The sequence below is a fragment of the Megalopta genalis genome, chromosome 13, assembly GCF_051020955.1.
Source record: "Megalopta genalis isolate 19385.01 chromosome 13, iyMegGena1_principal, whole genome shotgun sequence".
NCBI lineage: Eukaryota > Metazoa > Arthropoda > Insecta > Hymenoptera > Halictidae > Megalopta > Megalopta genalis.
In genome coordinates, this window is record NC_135025.1 from 2,034,945 (window position 1) to 2,059,108 (window position 24,164).

Consider the following 24,164-nt stretch of genomic DNA (forward strand, 5'->3'; position numbering starts at 1 on the left):
TTTCGTAAAATAAGATCAACATTTATTAAAATTTCAGCAGGAACACAATCTGATGATGTTGGCAGACGTATAACAGTGATCCTTAATTTAACATTGCGCCTAATGTACACCTAACAATAGTTATCTACAAAATCTAGCTACATCTTAACGTACGTATCACATATGGAGCTTACGTTCGCGATTCAAAAATTATGTCCGTTCAGACGACGCGTCGTCTCTCGAGTACCTCTAGTAGTACCTCTACGACAACTGAGACTACCATATTCTTCAAAGTTAAAGATTGAGACACTTGAACTCTCAAAGCGCAGCTTTCGCGACAGGGGCATTTATCTCGACGTGCGTCTCAATCGGAATCGATATCGCGTTCGCAAATCGTTGGAGAAAACGGTCTCTCCCAGCGCGGCGCTGTAACGAACAAACGAAAATTGTCCATCGCTGACCTTGTGAAATATCTAATGACCGGTTACTTCGGTCTCCCTTTTCCTCTTCGGCTTCTTCGCGATTACTTCCGGCAAAGCCAGCGGCTCGTTTGGCTCTCTCGCGATCCCATCGATATTCTCCTCCCCTTGCGCGACGGACTCAAAAAAATCGTTGGAATCGCCGCGACTAGCCAGCTCGTTAGCCGAGCTCCTTAAGACGAACTCTCCGGTCAACGTCGGCAGATTCGACGGGCTCGGAGTTGTCGGAATTGCCGGGCTCGCGGGCGGGCGCTTTACTTCCTGCAGGATCCGCCTCCTCCTGTCCACGACGATCATCTTCCAGCGGCGATCCAGACCGTCGAAAAACTTCCGGCCGAAACCGCGCGGCCTTCCACCCCGCGATTCCGCTTTACACCTATCCTGGACGCCTGTCTTGCAGATCGTGTATTGGGCGGTCGCCGAGGCGGGCGACGATTTCCACTCGGACGAGGATGCCACGATTATTTGGCCGTCGGTGTCCATTGTTTCCGCGGGTTTCGTCCGGCTGCGGGGAACGAGCGTGTTCGAGGACGACTCGGTCGTGCCGGCGACGATCGGCGTCGTTTCCTTGGACGGTTTCGCGGGATCGTTCGCGCGGTCCTGATCCTTTCCTATCGGGATGCGACGCCTCCTCTGAAACGGAAACGCGACGATGGAAAGAAAATTCTGGGACAAAATGTCTGTTCGGTGAACAACAGCTTCTGCGCGATCTTGATTATATATATATATATATATATATATATATATATATTACTATTACTATTATAGTAATATATACTATAACATTACTATTATATATATATATATATATATATATATATATATATATATATATATATATTACTATTACTATATATATATATTTAGCTGCAGTTTTGTACAATTGACGCTATATATATATATATATAACATATTGATTTATATTATATATATTTATATTATGTTTATAACTATATAACATATTGATTTTTACGTGTTTCTTTTGCGGAAAAATTCCTTAACCCTTTTCTGCGGACAGCCGAATTTCTGACAGTGATACAGGCAATACGGAGTCTGTCAGACTTTCGCTGGAATGTATATTGTTTGTAACGTTAATGCAAAATTAAACTTTGCATAGAAATTAAGTATGTATACGCACACGGGAAAGTTGAACTTGCAAAGAGAAGGAAACGCATTAATAAGTAGTGTCTGTCAGATTCCGTGATCGCGGTTAAGGGTTAAATTGCAAGGAAATATTTTCTTGAGTTGCCTTGTTTGCCATAAGCCTTATAGAAAGGGCGGGCATCCTGTCGACTTATTTGAAATGATGCAAACGCTTCAAAAGTAAAATGAAATTAAAGAATTGATTCACATTTCACTCTTTGCGTTATAACAACGAGCTCGATTCATGATGAAGGTTTCGTACTACTACTAATAATAATTAATAATATTATTAATAATTGCTATTATGAATAGTTATAATTAAAGTTATAATTTATGTTAATTAATTAATAATTATAACTTACTATTATAAATATATGTAATAGTAATATGATAATAATATATATAAATATATAAATATAATTATAAATTATATATAAATATATAATAATAATATATAATAATATATAATATATATAATATATATAATAGTAGTAATAGTAATTAAATTAATAATAATAATTTACTAACTACGAGATATGAATGTTCTTTTTCAAATAAGAAATGTCATTTCTTCTAAATAGAATCAATATTTTAATCTCGTTCTATATTAGGAAAATTATTGAGGGCGAGAAAGGTGCCAATCAATTTACACTATCATTATAAAATTGTATAAGAAATTATTTATAATTGAACAAATTCATTATTATTATTATTATTATTATTATATTTATCTCTAGACTGCGGATTAGCCCGGGAATTTAAAGATTAGTTACATTAAGTTAAGTTACATTATTTTCAATTTACTACAACCGTTAAAAGAGAAATCGCGCTTCTATTCGACTTACATTTCTTACAATTGGTATATACAATTTTCATTTCGTATAAAAATCCCCGATCTACTTATGTGAAAGAAATGGTTTATTATACTGAATTCTTACATACGTTTGCCTTGGAACGCTTTGGTCGATCAGGAAATATATATGGCGGCTCTATCAAGTCCTCTATAACGAACGGTTCAAACAGCTCTACACGGACGATTCGATCGAAGTCATGAGGTTGAATAACATCCTCACAGAACGGCATCAAGTAGCGCAATCTGTCGAAAACTTCGACTATGTATCCAACAGAAAATGAACATTTCATCGAACGGAATAGAAGAATTGGAAATGTACCTATCAGGCTCCATGAGAAGGCAATCTTTGAACGCGTGGACCACGATACGCGTGTCCGCTGTTATCTCGACGATATCTTTCTTCTGCGGCACGCTGATTTTGTCAACGAGTGATTCGAAGACGGTTTTTGTTCGATCGTTCGCAGAATCTCCATTCGAATTCGACCATCTGTAAATAGAACAGATATTTCATAATTATGCAACTCGCAACGATCGATATTAAATTTCCCAATTTGCAAGTTTTACAGGAATTTCTCCTTAATTCGAGCTCAAGTTGCGCACCAAAAATGGACGATTTTGGGAAGAGCAGATACGATTGTCGGAGCCCATCCTCGTCCTTATCATTGTTGACAATCGGTGACTATAAAAACGAGCCGCAGGTCTCGAATAATCGTATCTCCTCTTTCCAAATTGTTCACTTTTTTTTGTGCGCGATCTGAGCGCGAATTAGAGAGCGACAATTATTTTGGAAATTATAATTCAATTTAGATCTAGGTCGATACAAAGTATTATTTGCTTGAACTTATTAATTATTAGGTATACTTAATTATTACATTACTGCATACGAAATGTCGAATTTTTAAATGAATAGTAAAAACTTCATATTTTCAAAAAACAAATGTTTATTTATTCAAGATACGATCTATTTGCTTCGATACACTTTTCCCAACGAGTTTTTAACGTATAAATACCATTTTTTTTTTGTTTAAATTCTGGTCTTTTGAATGAATAAACTCGGCTATGGAGATTTTTTAATGCTATCTTGGTTTGCGAAGATCTTTTGGATGAGCTCGAAACGACAGAAATGAAAATGAAAATCTATTGACGATAGATCCGGTGAATAGGGCGGATGTTGCAAAATTTCATACTGTAATTCATTTGTTGAAAAAATCGCGAGAAAATCCGCCGAATATCATATTCGCGCGAAACAGAAAATCAATGACGAAAATACAGAATTCTGAAGAGATTATTTATGGCAATACACGGTAAGACTATAAAAAACTAGACTATAATAATAAAACAAAAATTTATAATAATAAAACAAGACTATAAACAGTGGGACAAACATTTACGTACACGTAATAAAAATCCGACATTTTGTATGCACCAACGAAGCAGATAGCAAATATTTCTGTAAAATTTGATTTCGGTATATTTCTAAACAAAACTTGCACAAGCGTAACATCAAAACATTTCATTTCATTTCGTAGACATCACAAATATGGTGTAAACTAGTGAAAGCTGCTAAAGAGTAAGATGCCAGAGAGGAGAGTAATTACCGTCTTGAACGGCAAATCGGTAGTTTATTGTCTACGAAAAGGCACTGGAGCTCTTTGGAATCCGATTCGTCGGTCGAGTTGTTTCTATTCGAGGAACCTTCCTTATTGCGTGGGAAAGCTTGGGTGGTTGAGAGCATCAGGATAAACAGCACAAATGCCCCGACAAAATAGCCCGGGCTCATTTCCATTGTCTGGTGAACGAGTGCCTTGCATCCACAAAAACGTCTGCAATAGTGACGATCATTCGTTAGATACTATGTTAGACCTGCATCGAAGGTTTCAGAAACGAGAATATTCTGAACAGTTCTGTTCTATCAAACGTGTCCTACAAAATATAAAGCGTAAAATACAGTGGTACGCATAATTATACACTGAAAATATAATTTTTACATTGTCGCTGATGTCCAAATGAAAACTTAACAAAATATGATATTTGTATTGTATTTATTTGTAAATAATTGTAAGCTAAAAGCAACTTTTACACTTTTACTAATATTTAAACAAGGACCAAAAAATATCTATATTATATATATGTATATATATTATATATATTATATATTATATTATATATATATTATATATTATATATTACTATATTATATATTACTATATTATATATTACTATATTATATGTTACTATATTATATGTTACTATATTATATATTACTATATTATATATATATATATATATATATATATATATATATTTCTATTTTATATTATTTCTAATATAGAAATATAGAGATGTGATTTTTTATTAAGATTTTATTAAGTTCGTTAATTCGATCTTTCGAGGAAATGAAAATCATAACACAGTTCTCGAATCATTAGAAACAGAAAAAACTCAAAGGCTCCCGAAGATTTCGAGGAAAACTGAACGCTCGCGGTGCTGAATACGAATTTAAGATCAGTTCCTGCAGCAGCGCAAGTTTCCCCGTCTTGACGCTTAATTTCACGGTTTCTTAATTGTAGTGAAATTACAGTACACTTTCATAACGAGAACAGTAATTGGAGCGTTTCCAGAGATGTTTCCATCAGCAATAATTCAGTTTTCTAATAAATTTCGTTATTAAGCAAGCGAATTTGAATCTTTGGAATTCACGTGGAACTGCCGGGCTATAAATACGAATTAACATCTCGAATACCGGATTTCTATATAACGAGATTTGATCTTCTTTCGAAGCGAAGCTACTTCGTACCGTGGCGGTAAAAAGAGCACATTTACTACTTCGATAAGTACAATTTTCTTAAAATTTCTCGCGTTGAAGCTAAAAACCGTGGAAAAACTGAAATTTTCAATAAATATCTGCGCGTTAAATACCGAATACCAACAATATCAAAATCATTTGATTATTCAAACCGAAACTAGATATGTAAAATTTACTATTATTACTATTAAAATTTACTATTCTTCACTATCGTACTGTATATATTACTATTCACTATTATTTACTATTACGCGGGTTTTATGCATTTATGACGAAAACACGAATAAATCAAATACGAAACTGAAAAAGTATTTAAAGAATTTCAGAACACATTCTTAATTTGTATTCAGCGAATATACAAATATATATAATAATACAAATTTAAAATATACAAAATAAACAAAATATACAAAAGAATATATAAAATATACAAAATATACAAAACAAATAATAATAATAAGTATCGCCCAACGCGTTAAGAACAAGTAACACAGGTCACGAATGAACCGACTGAAAACCACACTAGCAGAACATTTCACCGTCCCTTTTCTCATCCTTAATTGTATTGCAATTTCGAAGCAGACTCGTCGTTCTACGAGGACGAAGTTCCACGAAATCGTGGCGCACGGAGCCGCGCGAAGACGAAGACTGCGCCGAGAAAAACTGTAACGCTGATTTTAATTCCATCTCGAAATTGAAAGGCGGAGTTTTCTTCCGGCGACGGAGTCGGAGCCGGCAATCTTTTCGAGATCAAAGAACCCCGAAGATCCGAAAGAACCTCGTTACGGGATGATGACGCGTTTCGCGAGAATTCCCTCGTAAACCGTGACGACCGAGTGAATGGTGACGAAGCCAGGGTCAAATGCAGGCCGACGAATTCCGAAGAAATTCACGACGCTTTCGCGACCCGGCGACGGGAAACGTTTTTGAATGCCGGTAACACCTGGTCCTTTCAATGGCCTTTGCACCACTTTCTTAGCTCGGCCCCGCAGCAAGAAAATTAAAACTTCGCGTTCGCAGTTCGCCGCTATTACCTGTGCGCATCGGATCGCTGAAAAAAACTTACTTCTTCTCCGACGACGACATTCTAATAGAAAGTTTCTATGTAAAGGGTGTCCGAATATTATGGTAATTCCGGGAAACGAGGAATTCCTGAGGTTATTTGAAGTTGAACTTTTTCCTTAGCGAAAATGCAAACCGCGGTTTTGTTTACGAGTTGTTCACGAAAAACACTGACCAATGGGAACTGTTAACATACTCTATTCTAGTTTATTCTGCAGGATGTCTCGAAAATGTCTCGCAATATGGTAATGGGGGGTTCCTAAGGTAATTCGAAGCAACTTTTTTCTTTGCGAAAATGCAAACCGCGGTTTTGTTTACGAGTTGTTCACGAAAAACACTGACCAATGAGAACTGTTAACGTACTCTATTCTAGTTTATTCTGCAGGATGTCTCGAAAATGTCTCGCAATATGGTAATGGAGGGTTCCTAAGGTAATTCGAAGCAACTTTTTTCCTTGCGAAAATGCAAACCGCGGTTTTGTTTACGAGTTGTTCACGAAAAACACTGACCAATGAGAACTGTTAACGTACTCTATTCTAGTTTATTCTGCAGGATGTCCCGAAAATGCCTCGCAATATGGTAATGGGGGGTTCCTAAGGTAATTCGAAGCAACTTTTTTCTTTGCGAAAATGCAAACCGCGATTTTGTTTACGAGTTGTTCACGAAAAACACTGACCAATGAGAACTGCTAACATATTCTATTCTAGTTTATTCTGCAGGATGTCTCGAAAATGTCTCGCAATATGGTAATGGGGGGTTCCTAAGGTAATTCGAAGCAACTTTTTTCTTTGCGAAAATGCAAACCGCGGTTTTGTTTACGAGTTGTTAACGAAAAACGCTGACCAATGAGAACTGCTAACATATTCTATTCTAGTTTATTCTGCAGGATGTCTCGAAAATGTCTCGCAATATGGTAATGGGGGGTTCCTAAGGTAATTCGAAGCAACTTTTTTCCTTGCGAAAATGCAAACCGCGGTTTTGTTTACGAGTTGTTCACGAAAAACACTGACCAATGAGAACTGTTAACGTACTCTATTCTAGTTTATTCTGCAGGATGTCCCGAAAATGCCTCGCAATATGGTAATGGGGGGTTCCTAAGGTAATTCGAAGCAACTTTTTTCTTTGCGAAAATGCAAACCGCGATTTTGTTTACGAGTTGTTCACGAAAAACACTGACCAATGAGAACTGCTAACATATTCTATTCTAGTTTATTCTGCAGGATGTCTCGAAAATGTCTCGCAATATGGTAATGGGGGGTTCCTAAGGTAATTCGAAGCAACTTTTTTCTTTGCGAAAATGCAAACCGCGGTTTTGTTTACGAGTTGTTAACGAAAAACGCTGACCAATGAGAACTGCTAACATATTCTATTCTAGTTTATTCTGCAGGATGTCTCGAAAATGTCTCGCAATATGGTAATGGGGGGTTCCTAAGGTAATTCGAAGCAACTTTTTTCCTTGCGAAAATGCAAACCGCGGTTTTGTTTACGAGTTGTTCACGAAAAACACTGACCAATGAGAACTGTTAACGTACTCTATTCTAGTTTATTCTGCAGGATGTCTCGAAAATGTCTCGCAATATGGTAATGGGGGGTTCCTAAGGTAATTCGAAGCAACTTTTTTCTTTGCGAAAATGCAAACCGCGGTTTTGTTTACGAGTTGTTCACGAAAAACACTGACCAATGAGAAGCTGGCGCAAGGCGGCCGTCTCGCGCCAGCTGATTTTGTCTCTTATTGGTCACTGTTTCTCGTCAATAACTCGTAAACAAAACATCAAACGACTTCAGGAATCCCTCATTTCCCGAAAGTACCATAATTTTGGGACACCCTGTAATAGAATCAAACTGTAGGTCATCCAAATTTCGTCTCGCATTTCCTGATTGAAATGAAACATCCGAAAACCGGGGCTGGAATGAAATTGTTAAAATTTTTAATCGGTTCTGATTGTAACTTTTATCTTATCTGTTCTGAGAAAACAGTTATAAGAAGCTCCGGAATTTTTTCATAAGCTACATCGGCATACACGTATTACATGTGTTACTATTTGAAAAAAATGTGCTCATATTATAATGATTAGAAGTTTTGGTTTAACTGAAATTAATAAAATATTGAAAATAAATGTTTTGGTTTCCCTGGAATCAATGAAATTGAAAAACGAAAGCTAAATATTATCCGATGAATTATGTTATAACGATATTAAATAGTTATTCTGATTATAAACCAAAAATTAGTATATTGTTAAAAAAAATTCAGCTTACGATAGTTCAGTGCTTTATTCATTTCGCAGGAACCTTTCAAAAGAATTTGGTTTCCATGAAATTGTTCAATGAACATATAATATCTGTTCAGCGAAAACATTTATTGGAGAAGTACCTAAAAAACTACCTCGCAACAGAAAGTACCCATTTATTCCAAACCTTGCTTTCTCCTTATCAAGTTCCACAAAATTTCTGTAACCTATTTCTGAAGCTTTACGAAACTCTACGTCAAACATTTCTACTTCTCGCTGAACTCATTCGGTCGGCGCTAAAAGGTTGAAAATTGTTTAAGCACGCTTGAACGTTTATATCCTAACTGAAAAATATAACCGTTTTGCTCGTGAGTGTCTACAGAATCGTTCTACGCATGAATCATCCGCGCAGCTTTTCCGGCGAGAGCGGAAAAAAATTCCGAAACTTTTGTAAGAATTGTCCAGTGGCTGTCGAAAAGTAGAATTGATGTTGGACAGAGCAATCTGAAATAATATCAAGCGAAACTCGGTGGGAACGGGATGTTCGAAGTCGCGGAAATGGATCTGTCAGTGTCCGGGGCTACAAATCGTTAGATCGGGGGGCCATTAATCAAACTTTCAAGCCTATAATGCAGCAAAAATTCACGAGTCGGCGGGCGCGGCTAATTCTCCATGGAAAATCGGTTAACCGTCGATTAAACGGCGCCCGGTTACACACACGGGATTATTTAACGTTCCGCCGTTTATAATAAACAGAAATCGGGCGCGCAGAACCGGAAAATGAATTCAGGCTCGCGCCGCGCCACCGCGCCGATTAGTTTCGCCGGGCTGTTTGAGCGATTTTTAATCGACAGTTTGGCGAACGGGCGGCCGCGTCATCGCCGCTCTCCACTTATATAATAAATAATTAAAGTCGAGCGAGGCGGGGGTGGGGCCGTTCGTTCTGTACCGATGGTTTATTAATTCCGGCAATTAAACGACGCGACGGCCGGCCAGTGTTTAAATAAACGCGGGCTAGACGATACGGGGAATGTAACGACACCGCTAATAGCGAGTTAACAATGATAATTCGCCCGTTATCGCGGGCCAAAGTGGTACAGCGCAGATAGATCGTAGGAAAATGGGTGGAAAACAAACCGTTCCATCGACACGCAACGCTGACCCCTTTTAAATGTTAAATGGGGTAAATACGATTGATTCCGAGCGCGGACGACGCGACGGATAGAGAACAAATATATCAGCCGTGGGCCCGCGATTTTTCCGACCGTTGTACCCATCGTTAAACGCTCGACGTTTCGACGAGCTAGACGCTATTTGGTCGACGCGAGAATAATGTACTTTTGCTATAAGTAATTTCGCTGATACACATTTGATCGCTCTCGAACTTAGAGATCTTGCAAAGATTTTAATAAAAAAAAGAGCTCTTCGTAACATAATACAGTGATCTATATTACTCGTTGTAACTTTCTGTTATAGACATTCGCGCCAATATAAATGGTAATTATAATTTGCAATGTAAGCCTTCACGTATAATTAATTGTACGTAATTGCAATTGTGTCCATTAGTCTGAAAACACATCGACGATACTTCTAGCAGAGTTCAAACTTCAGAGACACAGCCATCCTTCTAAATCATATTTGAACGTCTTTTAACGCTTTACTCATATCGGAAGCCTGTTAACAAGCTTTTTAACGATTGAGCCGCATCTAAGAGTAGCTCGACAATTCTCTTCTAAATAATATCATCCGTTTTATAAGTAATTTCGCTGGTACATTTGATCGCTCTCGAACTTAGAGATCTTGCAAAGATTTTAGTAAAAAAAAGGAGCTCTTCGTAACATAATACAGTGATCTATATTACTCGTTGTAACTTTCTGTTATAGACATTCGCGCCAATATAAATGGTAATTATAATTTGCAATGTAAGCTTTCAAGTATAATTAATTGTACGTAATTGCAATTGTGTCCATTAGTCTGAAAACACATCGACGATACTTCTAGCAGAGTTCAAACTTCAGAGACACAGTCATCCTTCTAAAACATATTTGAACGCCGTTTAACACTTTACTCATATCGGAAGCCTGTTAACAAGCTTTTTAACGATTGAGCCGCATCTAAGAGTAGCTCGACAATTCTCTTCTAAATAATATCATCCGTTTTATAAGTAATTTCGCTGGTACATTTGATCGCTTTCGAACTTAGAGATCTTACAAAGATTTTAGTAAAAAAAGGAGCTCTTCGTAACATAATACAGTGATCTATATTACTCGTTGTAACTTTCTGTTATAGATATTCGCGCCAATATAAATGGTAATTATAATTTGCAATGTAAGCCTTCAAGTATAATTAATTGTACGTAATTGCAATTGTGTCCATTAGTCTGAAAACACATCGACGATACTTCTAGCAGAGTTCAAACTTCAGAGACACAGTCATCCTTCTAAAACATATTTGAACGCCGTTTAACACTTTACTCATATCGGGAGCCTGTTAACAAGCTTTTTAACGATTGAGCCGCATCTAAGAGTAGCTCGACAATTCTCTTCTAAATAATATCATCCGTTTTATAAGTAATTTCGCTGGTACATTTGATCGCTTTCGAACTTAGAGATCTTACAAAGATTTTAGTAAAAAAAGGAGCTCTTCGTAACATAATACAGTGATCTATATTACTCGTTGTAACTTTCTGTTATAGATATTCGCGCCAATATAAATGGTAATTATAATTTGCAATGTAAGCCTTCAAGTATAATTAATTGTACGTAATTGCAATTGTGTCCATTAGTCTGAAAACACATCGACGATACTTCTAGCAGAGTTCAAACTTCAGAGACACAGTCATCCTTCTAAAACATATTTGAACGCCGTTTAACACTTTACTCATATCGGGAGCCTGTTAACAAGCTTTTTAACGATTGAGCCGCATCTAAGAGTAGCTCGACAATTCTCTTCTAAATAATATCATCCGTTTTATAAGTAATTTCGCTGGTACATTTGATCGATCTCGAACTTAGAGATCTTGCAAAGATTTTAGTAAAAAAAAGGAGCTCTTCGTAACATAATACAGTGATCTATATTACTCGTTGTAACTTTCTGTTATAGACATTCGCGCCAATATAAATGGTAATTATGATTTGCAATGTAAGCCTTCACGTATAATTAATTGTACGTAATTGCAATTGTGTCCATTAGTCTGAAAACACATCGACGATACTTCTAGCAGAGTTCAAACTTCAGAGACACAGTCATCCTTCTAAAACATATTTGAACGCCGTTTAACGCTTTACTCATATCGGAAGCCTGTTAACAAGCTTTTTAATTGAGCCGCATCTAAGAGTAGCTCGACAATTCTCTTCTAAATAATATCATCCGTTTTGTAAGTAATTTCGCTGATACATTTGTTCGATCTCGAACTTAGAGATCTTGCAAAGATTTTAATTAAAAAAAAGAGCTCTTCGTAACATAATACAGTAATCCATGGTATGTCTCTCTAACGACACAATACACAACGACCTGGCAACAACTACTGTTGAAACATGAAACATAAAATTACAGTGAACGTCTCGTACCATGAATCGATATTACTCGTTTGTAACTTTCTGTTATAGATACTCGTGCCAATATAAATGGTAATTATAATTTGCAATGTAAGCCTTTACTATACCTATAATTAATTGTAAGTCATGGGGTCGCTGCTGACCTTGCAGTTAATGCGCCCACGCTAAAATAAAGAATCTTATTGCAACGACGATTGTGAACAAATTATTATGCTATAATGTACAATGATCTAATACAATGGCCCCGAGCATTCCAAGCACTCTAATATAACACCGTATAAGTTACTCCTCACAATATACGGTCGACCTTCGCGAGAAAGTTATTGCAAATGCTCTAAGTCGATAACACAAAAAGAGAACATTCTATTGCTATGTATTTCATTGTGAGGATTGTTTATTGCTTAATCGAATACTTCATCTGCCATAAGATTTATTAGAAAAATTATTCATTATACTGAATTATACTGAATATTATACTAATAAAATTATTTATTATTTATTATATATTATTCTGTGCAACTATATAGATCTACTTGAAGATTTCAAATTACGCGCAAATATGTTTACATCGATCAGCACGTGAATGCTTAATGATTAAATAAATTAAATAGTAAACTTTATTTGACAAGAAAATCGTATTACATATATATAATCGTATTGGTAATTAGCAAATTGAGCAAACGGCAGCACGAAATTCTGGCTGTAATTAGCTATTTACTTTTACAATATGATAATTATATATAGAAGTTAATGCGACCAAAAATTAAAGCGGCCATCTTGCTTGCCCGCGACGATGCCCGCTGTGCCTGAGTTAGCGTAATTACCAATTACAGCTATCTATAATCAGGAATGACACTACAGTCAGCCATAAAACCACAACACCGTAGCAAATGGAACAATCTACATTCAATTACGATCGGCGATTTGCTGCTCACACGTCGTAATCGAATTCAGATCAATCTAGTCCGCAAAATCTATTGTATTGTAGTACCACGCAGTCCCAATAATTTATCAATTTTGGACTTATACGGTCGTCAACAATTTTGCAGATTCGAGAATATTATCCTTCTTTTCTTCGTTTTACGATAAATCGAAGCTATTTATTAGAAGCAATTCTGAATTCTACTAGATCGATAGCAATTTAATTGACGGAATTTCAAAACAAATTTACTAAATCAAAGTAACTTATTAAAAGCAATTCCCAAATCTACAAATCGTTGGAATTAGAATATACATATTTTCCGTACTATCATATATTTCGCAACGAACAAATTACTACATAATAATAATTAAATAATAATATATTTATAATATATATATATATATATATATATAATTACTACATAATACAAACTCCATAGTTTCTATAAAAAAAAACATCGTGAACATCACGTAATTCTAATTAGATGATTACTATTAAGAATAATGAATTTTATATTAGATTTAAGTTGTAATAGATATTTATAGAAATTTTATTTAGAAATTTTAAACTATATAATAGAATCTTAATGGAAATTTAGATTGTAATTAATTCGAAATATAGGAGTGAATTCGATTATTGTAATCCTTTTTATAAGGATCTATTATAATTCGAATTTATAATAAATATTCATTATACTAATTTTAATCAGTATTAGATGTTCACCTCCCGATCTCGAGTTTCGAACAAACGTAACGCAAACCACGCGAGCAAACGTACCGATTTACAACAATTTCCCAGCATTTGACGGTTGAAAATGGCCGAACTTTAACAGGCTCGAGGGTTTGCAAAAGCTTTGAATATATTCTACTCGCAGAATCGTCGCGGCGGCGCGCACGAAAATCGAGCGCGCAAGAGATATTTTGCATGAACGATTTTATTGAAAGTCTACGTGACGCCTATTCTTCATACTTTGCCCCGAAAAATGCGAGTTTGCATAAACACCCGCAGATACGGCCTGTCCCAGTTCCGTGGCTGTCGCTGTAACGCGATAATAAATTCAGGTTCAGGTTTCGCCGAATCGCTCGCACATTTTCCGCGTGTTCCTTCGTCGCCCGGAAATCCGCGACGATTTATTTACGGCGGAACGATACCCGGCTTATTTACGAGCCGACGTCATGGACAACGGAGAAACCTGTTGACCGAGATCAAAGAGGTTCCCCGGGACCCGTCGACCTGTGCAGGAATAATTCGCACGTGACCAGGGAAACGCCGACACGTGACTCGGCCAACGGTGTCGTTGTCACGCTGACCGCTCTAGATGACATAATGATTCTGCTGTGGCACGGCTACCGCGAGCTGAACAATCCGCGGCTCCGATTACAAACTTCCACCGTCGATCGGTTCCTAGAAATCCTCGAGGTTTCAACTTCGATCGCGCGCGATTTTAGAACCGTGACATGATCGGTCGCAAATCCTATGCACGTCTGCCGAAAACAAGGTATTTCGAATTCTCCTGCGTTATTTTACTTTGAATCGGTGTTTCTAATAACTGTATGAAGTTGGAATGGGAAAACAGGGGGTGACGTTTGATTATTTATTGAATAAATAGAAGATCGCAAGAGCCCTCGTTATAAACAGGCCTTCGGGATTTATGAATTTTTACGAGAATATCTAGGTCGAATGCAATAACTATGAAAACGTACGAAGAATTGGAAGATATCTTTTCATTCTATGCGTAATTTATGAAAGTTACTACAAGAAGAAAAACGTTTACATTCCTTGCAATTAATTTGGACAATTTTTATTTTGCATTCAAATCCGCAGTCTAGCTATACGAATAATAATCGTTAGAATTAGAACATACATATTTTCCGTACTGTCATATATTTCGCAACGAATATACAATACAAACTCCATAGTTTCTTTAAAAAAGAAAAAAACATCGTGAACATCACGTAATTCTAATTACATGATTACTATCAAGAATAATGAATTTTATATTAGATTTAAGTTGTAATAGATATTTATAGAAATTTTATTTAGAAATTTTAAACTATAATAGAATCTTAATGGAAATTTATTCACCTAATTTTAATTAGGTGATGTTCACCTTGCAATCTCGAATTTCAAACAAATGTAACAAACCACGACGCAAACGTACCGATTTACAACAATTTTCCAGCATTTGACGGTTGAAAATGGTCGAACTTGAACACGCTCGAGGGTTGCAAAAGCTTTGAATATTCTACTTGCAGAATCGTCGCGGCGGCGCGCCATAATATAGATATAATCGAATTTGTTGCCAGAAAAATTGTCGGACGGAGGCACCAGTTTGAAGCAACTACTGTCGTGGGAATATAAATGGATAGTGCAACCAAGTATTCCCGAAGGTTTATTCTTAACAACTGGCGGGAACGTAGAGAGTTGGTCGACAAGGGAATTAAAGCTAGCAAATTGTTTACAAAGTCCATCGAGAACGGAGGGCTTTGCAGTAACACTGTAGCAATACTATAGAGAATTCAGGGGAGAATGTTGCAATTCAAAGGCAACCTTCACACGCAATTTTGCCGAAAGTTTCACGATTTAATCACGAATTGTCGGACACGGCGGATGTTAGAGGAGTTCGGCCCTTCTAGCGAAAACGAGATGTTTTGGTCGAACTTTGGGATTTTTTTTTACTAGACAACTGCGAAACCTTTTACTGCACAACTTCTGTGCACACACTTTCGCCAGTGATTTAACAATACGTGCAAATATTCTGACGTAAATACAATTTATTCTTGCCGTTATTGTATGTTTGTTTATCTTAGAGCGGCCGCATTTAATGCGAGTTCATTCGCGACCACGTGACAATTAACTACAACATAATTACCATGCGACTTATATTATATATTATATTTATATATTATATTATATTAATATATTATATTATATTTATATATTATATTTATATATATATATATATATATATATATATATATATATATATATATATATTATATTATTTATATTTTATATTTTAGAATATAATTACCATTCGTATTGACACGAGTAACTGTAACCTAATTACCTATGACTGATAACGAAACAAAGTCCTCCCGAATGCATTTTATGCGGTGAGCTCATCAGTATCAATCATGCATTACTCGAATGGCCCAGGTTTTCCCTGGAACGAACCATAAAATATTTTAATGAGCTGTAAAAATAGACAGACGATTCGTTCTTGAACCGATCGTGATATTCAAATTTAGACTGAACCGACGATCGACTGCGATTTGAATCGACGATCGGAGCCTATTTAAAAATCAAGGAAACCTTTTGCACGAATAAAACAACGATGAATAATTAACGCGGCGCCGCGATCAATGGGAAAAATCGGCAACGACTCGAAAGAACGACCTGCCGTCCTATCTGACGGGGATATTCCTCGAATAACAAGCTCGTGTTTACCCGGGAGCTCGAGGAGGAAGCGTCGACGCCATGATAAAACGTGGAATCGTATTAATAGGTCTGCATTGTTTAGATACAAACGGTCCCCCGATATGAACGCGGCCGCTGAAACGCTCGAATTCGATTCGCGTTCTTAATCGTCGCGCCGCGCTGCCGCGAAATTTCGAAGCGACGGACACTCAAACGAAGCACCTATATTTCTAGCATTTATGGCAAAACATTGGACAACCGCGATTCGCGGTAGAACAAAAGCGAACACGAATCGAAAAGCATCGACTGCTGAAACTATTAACACATTTTTTTGTGCGGTACACCGATCGAACTTTACTCGCGCGCCTAATGGAGGAGAATCAGTGAAATTTCTGGAAAAATCTGCTTCTCGAAATACATTTAATATTGTCGAAAAATTATTAAAATCTTGATAACATACAACGAGGATTTTTCTTAAAAAATTAAATTTTTAGAAAGGTATTAATACCTCTCCCGCACATGATGTGTTGAAGAAGAAAATAATTGAGATTGAAAATTTGTTCAATCTTGGCTCTAGAATTGCCATTTATAAAATCGCGAACCGAATCGTATAGATAAAAGTTTCGATAAATCAGAAACACAATCAAGAAATAAATGAGAACAATACAGTTCTATGGAACAAGTATTTTATTTAAGATTATGCATACACATGCTATAAACTCTGTAAACAGCGAGTAAACAAGATAAACAGAAAAAGTTATAAAACTGATTATTTCATTTATTGTTTTTGACGGTTAAAATATTTCTGTCATTAAGAGTCTCATTAACAAGTTAAGTAAAATCGAATTATAAATTATTTTTTCTTGTCCGAGCGCACTACAAACTAGGATAAATCCGGGGAAATTCGGACGGATCCTAATCACGGCAAGATGATTTTTATTCGCCAAAAAAACACAGTATTATTAAAATAATTCACCCATATTCTCCAAAATGCGATGACTCAAAATCCGACGCTGACTTATGTCTTCCTACTTTTTCCAGAATAAAATGTTCAAACGACTTTACGTTGGATTTGCATTATGAAGATTGAATTGGTGAAAGGGTTTTTAAAAAAATCAGATTCTCCCATTTAATAAAGATGAATTCGGGTTACGTTTCGAGTTTATTATGCCAATGGACTTCGAAGGCTTTGCCCGTGCCGAGGAACACGCTCGAACGCGGTGGTCGCCATTGGAAATTGAAACTCGATCGATTACTTCCTCAAAGGTATACTCTGCGGGAGTATATTACTCGCGAACCCGTGAATCGAGATTGGGTCGCCATTTTTAACCCCGCCGCGTGATCCCCGGTTGAGCCATACATTCGAAATATTATTGAAAATTTCAGATTCCCTTCGTTTCTCAATTTCTTATTTATTTCTTAACCTCTTCGCTCTTCCTCGGATCGTTCATTTATCTTCGAAATCGCTCATTTTTCATGCGCATTGCATGTCAAGTGTTTTCACTGCTAAGAACTACAGTAATTTCTCCCTAATTCGCGCTCAGACTACGACAAAAATGGACAATTTGGGAAGAGGGGATGCAATTATTATTATTATTATTATACGTGCCACAAAAAGGTTATTTTAATATAATATATTATTTTACATAACAATATTATCTTTTTTTTCAACATCAGAGGGACCAGTTCACTTGACAATGTCTACAAGATTGTCTTCAGAAATCGCAATTAGTTGAATTGAGAAAAATATTTATTTATTCCTATTAGGAAATCCCGAAATTTTGACACATTTCAATAAATTACCGAGACCTACGTAACGCATTGTTTAAATCATTTATCCTAGGCTCACTTCAACCGATTGCAATCCCGTAAAAATTTGTTCATCCATTTCCCAGTAAACTAATCTGCCCAACGTGTGAAAAATCTTTCGACCGTTTCAGCCGAATTATGAAATAAATTCTCCCTAATTCTCCCTAATTGATTCCTTTTTATCATTGTTGACGACCGATAACTATAAAAACGAGCCGCAAGGCTCAAATAAATGGACGATTTGGGAAGAGGAGACACGATTATGCGAGCCTTGTGTTTTTATAGTTGTTGACAATCGGTAACTATAAAAATCGTATCTCCTCTTCCCAAATTGTCCACTTTTGTGCCCAATCTGAGCGTCAATTAGGGAAATTACGCGCACAGAAAAATGAAATATGTTAATTGGAGTACCCAAAAAGGTCGCGAAGCAAAATTCGTGGCATGCTATTTCCCGCGCGAAAGCTTCCGATGAAATAAGTACATACATACAGACATCGGGAGGGAGGGAGGGGGGCGCAATCATCCCTAAAAATCAATCATCCGTTGATCCGATACACTCTATCAAGCGGCGAACACCATAAAAAAAGGAGGATAGAACGCGGAGCGGAGATTCCCTCGGCAGACACCTACGATCCGATCGATTCATCAAAGCGTGTCACCGTTCCCGGTTGCATTATCTCGGGAAATCTCGGCTGGGTGCCGGTGCGGGAACAATATCACGGCATTCGAGCGTCGCGACGACGACAGATCCTCCTTAAATCAGTGCTTTCGGATTTCGTCAGCTGGTTGAACGGGGCTGCCACCCTCCCTGTTCCCGTGGAATCGTCATCGTTTAATCGTTCAGCGTCTCAACGTGCCGACGTATTCGTCGGGCGTCGGTATGCCAAGCCTTCCGTGTACATACAACCGTACTCGAAGGCGTTTTCGCTCGCTTGCTCACGGAATGGAACACATCCCGCGTCTTCCCCGACAGATTGCCACACGTCACCTTACATCATTGCCACCGTGTTACCGTAATAATGGCATTATTAACGGCGACGACTATATCGGGGGGAATCGGGCAACCTCCGTCGACCGATCGATTATTGTAATTGCGTTAATAATACGGCCACCACTTATTGGCAGCTCGGAGGACGTCGCCGCGAGCTCCGTTCGTCGTTGTTGTCGCCGCCTTCGTCGACGGAATTCCCGGCCGTCCACGGACTATTAATCACCTTTAATTATTAACCGTTGTCTATTAATCACCGCCGCCACGGCTAATTGATATTTTATCTGTTTTCGGGGGGATTGGAAGAGGGCGGCTTCCATCAAGATAAAGGCTCGATGCGAGTTTTTACCGGCGGACCGGCTAATTTGTTGTCTACGGAACCATCTGACAGTTCGACCGGCGACCTCGGAGGTTCCACAAAAATCCGAGTCATTTGTTCAGCGAGATTGGAAAATCGAGACTCGCGCGCTTTGCATTTCGCGATTTCTTATGAAACGTGAAAAGATCCGTTGCTCTTCGAATATACGGAAACGTATTTCTGTGTCCAATTTGTCGAACAGCACTTGTTCTCTATTAATTGTATTTTAATTTGCGAGAATATTTAGATTGTCGTGACTAATTATTGTAGGATTTAACGATATTAGCAGCGTCGATGAATAATTCATCGGGTTTGTTAATAACGCAGAAATGTAGGTTGAATTTTGAATACAGATAACGGAGATTATTATCGTGCCGGTTCTCCATTAATAGGAGGCAAATTAGGCGAGCTTTAATTGGAAGATTTGCGCGATGCGCGCCACTGTTTCTATAATGCAGGCGTGTCGAGTATATACTGTGGAAATTAATGAATTCGATTTTTGTCTCCGAAGCAGCGCTTTCTTTCCATCGGTAGCTTCGCAAACTTGTATTTCAAAACAAGCTTCGAAATCTGTAAGGATCGACTCGATCAAATTCTCTTCATCTAACGTAGACTATTTTACTATAAATAAATATAAAAATAAAAATAAAGATAAAGTATAAAATATAAAGTATAAAGTGTAATAAAGATAAAGTTTTCATTAATACATATTAATCCAAAATCATGTTCACTGTTGGTCGTGCGACGATAGTTGGAAATTAATTTCCTCGCTTAACTAAACGTCTATCTCGATCCAGCCTTATCCCCAAAAAGTGAACGCTGTCGACGCTTCTGTATTATATCGATGCTTCGAATCATTTGGATAATTGTTTACCGATCTTACGAAAAATATTTCATCGAGACTCGATCATCGCATTCCATCCGATCCAGCGCAATTGAAATGATCAGAAGCCGAGTGCCTAGACGATACTTTCGAGTCGTATAAAATCTAATCGACTGTCACGTTGTAATTCAATTGCACCGACAATTACAGTAACTTGCGCTTGAACTTATTGGAAAGTTTTATTAGCGCAACTACGCTCGAGGACCAGAACACTGCCGCCTCGAATTACAGAGAATCGACACGATAGTCAAGAAAAATAGTTTCAAAAGTGGCTGACATGCGTTACCGTGTAAAAGTGGCAATTTACTTGGATCATTTGCCAGTTTTATTATAATGCATATTCTTATAATGCATTTTCCATGAAAATGGCTTCTTTAATCGAAGCAAAATTAGGCGAATCCATGCCAAACGGATTGCCGTGATGCAAAATATTAATTTCTTTTAGTCACTTTCATTCTCTAATCGATCATTTGGCAAAATGTTTCGAGGCCGAAGTGGGCCCACTTATCGAACATATTTTAGTTTCGACTTGCTTGCTATAAATCTTGAAATATTTTGTTATCTTTTTTGTTTGCATATAATAAATCATTCGAAACAAAGTGATTGTTTTCGGACGTATCGAAAATTAATCTATTTCACGCTTCATTTCACAGCGCACCTTAAACTCTAAATAATCGTGCGATCGATTTCGTGCGTCGCCCAAGAAGCCGCGAGTGTCGAAGGCGGGTTTTTTGGATCGCGAGGACGCTTTTGTAACGAGAAACGATCGCGAGTGGTAAGAAGCCGAGGATCTGGAATAGGGGTCAATAAGCAACCCCAGTAATAGCAACAAGACGAGGTAGTAACAACGCCGATAGGACGGTAGTAGGGTCACGGGAGTGCGATCAGAACGCGGACAAGACGAGACCGGCCCGAGAAAAGAGAAAGAGAGGACGGGTTATCGGCACGACATACTATTTATAAGCACGCCCACGGACCATTAAAAATACGTCGCGACGCGATGCAGCTATATCGGACGACCATTCGTATATAAACAATTAGTGGCCGCGAGCGCCGTGAGACCGGTAATCAGTGGCCGGCCGGGCAATTAAGAAGAAAAAGATCGAATCGCGTGCGATTCTTTGCTTTCTTTGCCGGTCGATGGAACGTTGTATAATTTTGCAATGGCGGATAACTTTTCAAAGTAACGATCATTCGCGAGAACTTTCGTGCGAAATGTCGAGCGACGATCGGCTGTTTCGCGGCCGGTGAAGATCGATTTGCACGGCGCGAGGATCGACGTCGGTAACCTTCCGAGACACCGGGATATTTGTCCGATCCCAAAGTGACAAGCTCCGATTAAAAAAAAACACTCGATAAGACTGGTGGAAAAGTTCGTGTTCCTTAACCTCTCCCGCTGCATTTCTATTAAGAGGTGCACCGGCGACGCCCCCCCGCTGATCCAATTTAGTTCTCATTCACCGTGAAAGCAAGAGCAATTTGAAAAAAATTCCTGCAGCGCGGCCCGCTCTCGCGTTCAATCAAACCACAATTTACTCTGTTTCGTTCGGGCTCTCTCGACGCACCGCCGCACGGCATTCCGCGTTCACTTTTTCCTCTGTTTTTCGGTGTCTTTGGAAAATAATAAACGAACCCGGTCGCGTAAAACGGGCGGCGTTTTTTCACGTTATACAAATAATTCCGTCGGGGCCGATCGATATTCGCCGGTAAATGTCGCGCGAGATCATTCGTGAAACTTATTAACACTGCCGTGGAAACATCGTGGAAGACGAAAAGATTAACAATGATTTATAGTTTCCGTCGCGCTTCTCGCGATACTTCGAAAAATTGTGTATGCACGTTCTCTCCTTAATGCACTTTCGGTGTCACGTGAGTGTACATCTCTGCTCATGATCCTCGCTGGAATTGTGATGACGTGCAAAAATGCCGGCTAATTTCTTTCGCTCGGAGTTTCGGAAAACTATATTTTATTCGAAATATAGCTGATTCGTTCATCTATGTAGTTGAAAATGATTCTTCTAGGCAGAAAAGATTCACGAGAAAAATGATCTGTGAAATACAAAGCGAAAGAATTCGGCCATCGTTTTCGTATTGCTGCGAACGACAGAGACAGTCCGACGATTCGACTCATGATCTTCGTACTATAGTTCAGATATCGAACCGGCTTCCTCGAATGCAGAGTATCGAAATGTGTACGACTGCCAGCGGAAGCAATGTTGGAAACTTACTGCGAAAAATTGTTTCGAGAAAAAAAAAGAATTCGCTGCGCTTCGTAGGTGGAAACTCGTAGAATCCGAGCGAAGCTTCTTCTCCAGGACTCGACGCTCGACAATTTCCTAACATTAATTCGGCAGGTATCGCTGAAAGTTTTCAGTAAAGATCTTCGATTTCAAACGAGCATGCACGGTGCACAATTTTCGAAATACTTTCAAATACTATGCGCGTCTCAGAATCGCGTTTCGCTTAATCGCGATGCCTAAAATTTGTCGTAATTTCTGAAAAACGAAACTAACGCGCGTCGTAAAGACGCGGAACGTACCGTGGAATCTTTCGATTTAAAAATCACGAAACGAGGATCCGTAGTCTGGCGAATGGAAAGACCAAACGACGAATCGCAGAGACTTTTACCTTACGAGATCTTTCGGGAACACGAGGAAGCAATTTTCCTGGCCGTCCTGCGCAGACGATCCACGTTAATTCACTGGACACGAACGTTCCGCTGCGTGTTCGAGTCGTTGTCCATGCTAACCGGGAGGCTCAGCTAAATCGTCCGAAAGCACAGATCAATCGAAGAGAGAAACAATGCTCGTCCATCAGGTAGATAATGAAACACCGACTAACGGAAGGCGTCCATACTTCTGCAACGTTGCGACGAACGTACGGCCCGTTCGAGAACCGTGCGCGATTTACCAAAGGTTTCCGGCGTATCGAAGGGTCGCGAGGGGGTAGAAGGGTGAAAACAAGAGAGGAGACGGAAGTCGGCGGAAGAGAAGGTGGTGGCTGAGAAGAGACAACGTCGCACGTCCACGCTGTCATCGAGCGTACTACTACTGCGGTCGAACTCGCGATATGCCAATCGAAAGAGATTAGAACAACTGTGGTTCCAGTTCCCTACCACGAGGTTCGTCGGCTTTTGCACCGCATCGCATCAACACCGTCGAAAATAACATACGTACGTGCCGTCAATTTTCTTCAGCATTCTCGTCATTTCGGTGGAAACGGGATCCGCCAGATCCAGCGCACAGCGGCCTGGAAAACCCGCCTTCTGTGGCGATAATTTCTTTTCTCAAGTGCGATGCATTGAGAAAGTTTGTTTTTCTAGAAACTGAGAATCTTTTGAAGCTCCAAAATCGAAAATATTAGTCGTCTCAGATGATTCTGTGCTAAGATACGGCGTTCTAAATTAAATAAAATTAATATATAATAATAAATATATATTATATATTATATATCATGTAATATATATTATTATATAATTATATAAATTTATAACGTATATTATTATATTATAATATAACATATATATTATTATATAATATAATATTTATATAATAATATAATATATATAATATATATATTAATATTATATGTAATATATAATATATATATTAATTAAAACGTTTTGCACACCGATTTGTAGAATATTATAGAACAGAAAGAAGGCTTTAACGATTACA

General features: G+C 38.0%; 1 protein-coding gene across 3 annotated transcripts; it reads right to left on the reverse strand.

Moving 5' to 3' along the window:
- On the reverse strand, window positions 1-23,617 carry LOC117228507 (uncharacterized). Of its 3 annotated transcripts, XM_033484298.2 has the most exons (6): window positions 23,116-23,617; window positions 16,100-16,195; window positions 4,053-4,277; window positions 2,774-2,941; window positions 2,544-2,697; window positions 1-1,091 (listed from the first exon to the last, which is right to left on the reverse strand). In XM_033484298.2, the coding sequence occupies exons 2-6, from the start codon at window positions 16,153-16,155 to the stop codon at window positions 453-455; spliced, it is 1,242 nt and encodes a 413-aa protein (XP_033340189.2). In that variant the 5' UTR covers window positions 16,156-16,195; window positions 23,116-23,617; the 3' UTR covers window positions 1-452. The 3 variants fall into 3 exon arrangements, with proteins under 3 accessions (XP_033340189.2, XP_033340190.2, XP_076381977.1); XM_033484299.2 differs by lacking the exon at window positions 16,100-16,195 and having other exon boundaries at window positions 23,116-23,614; XM_076525862.1 differs by lacking the exons at window positions 16,100-16,195; window positions 23,116-23,617 and adding an exon at window positions 22,716-22,809.
- Between the last annotated feature and the right edge of the window lie 547 nt (window positions 23,618-24,164).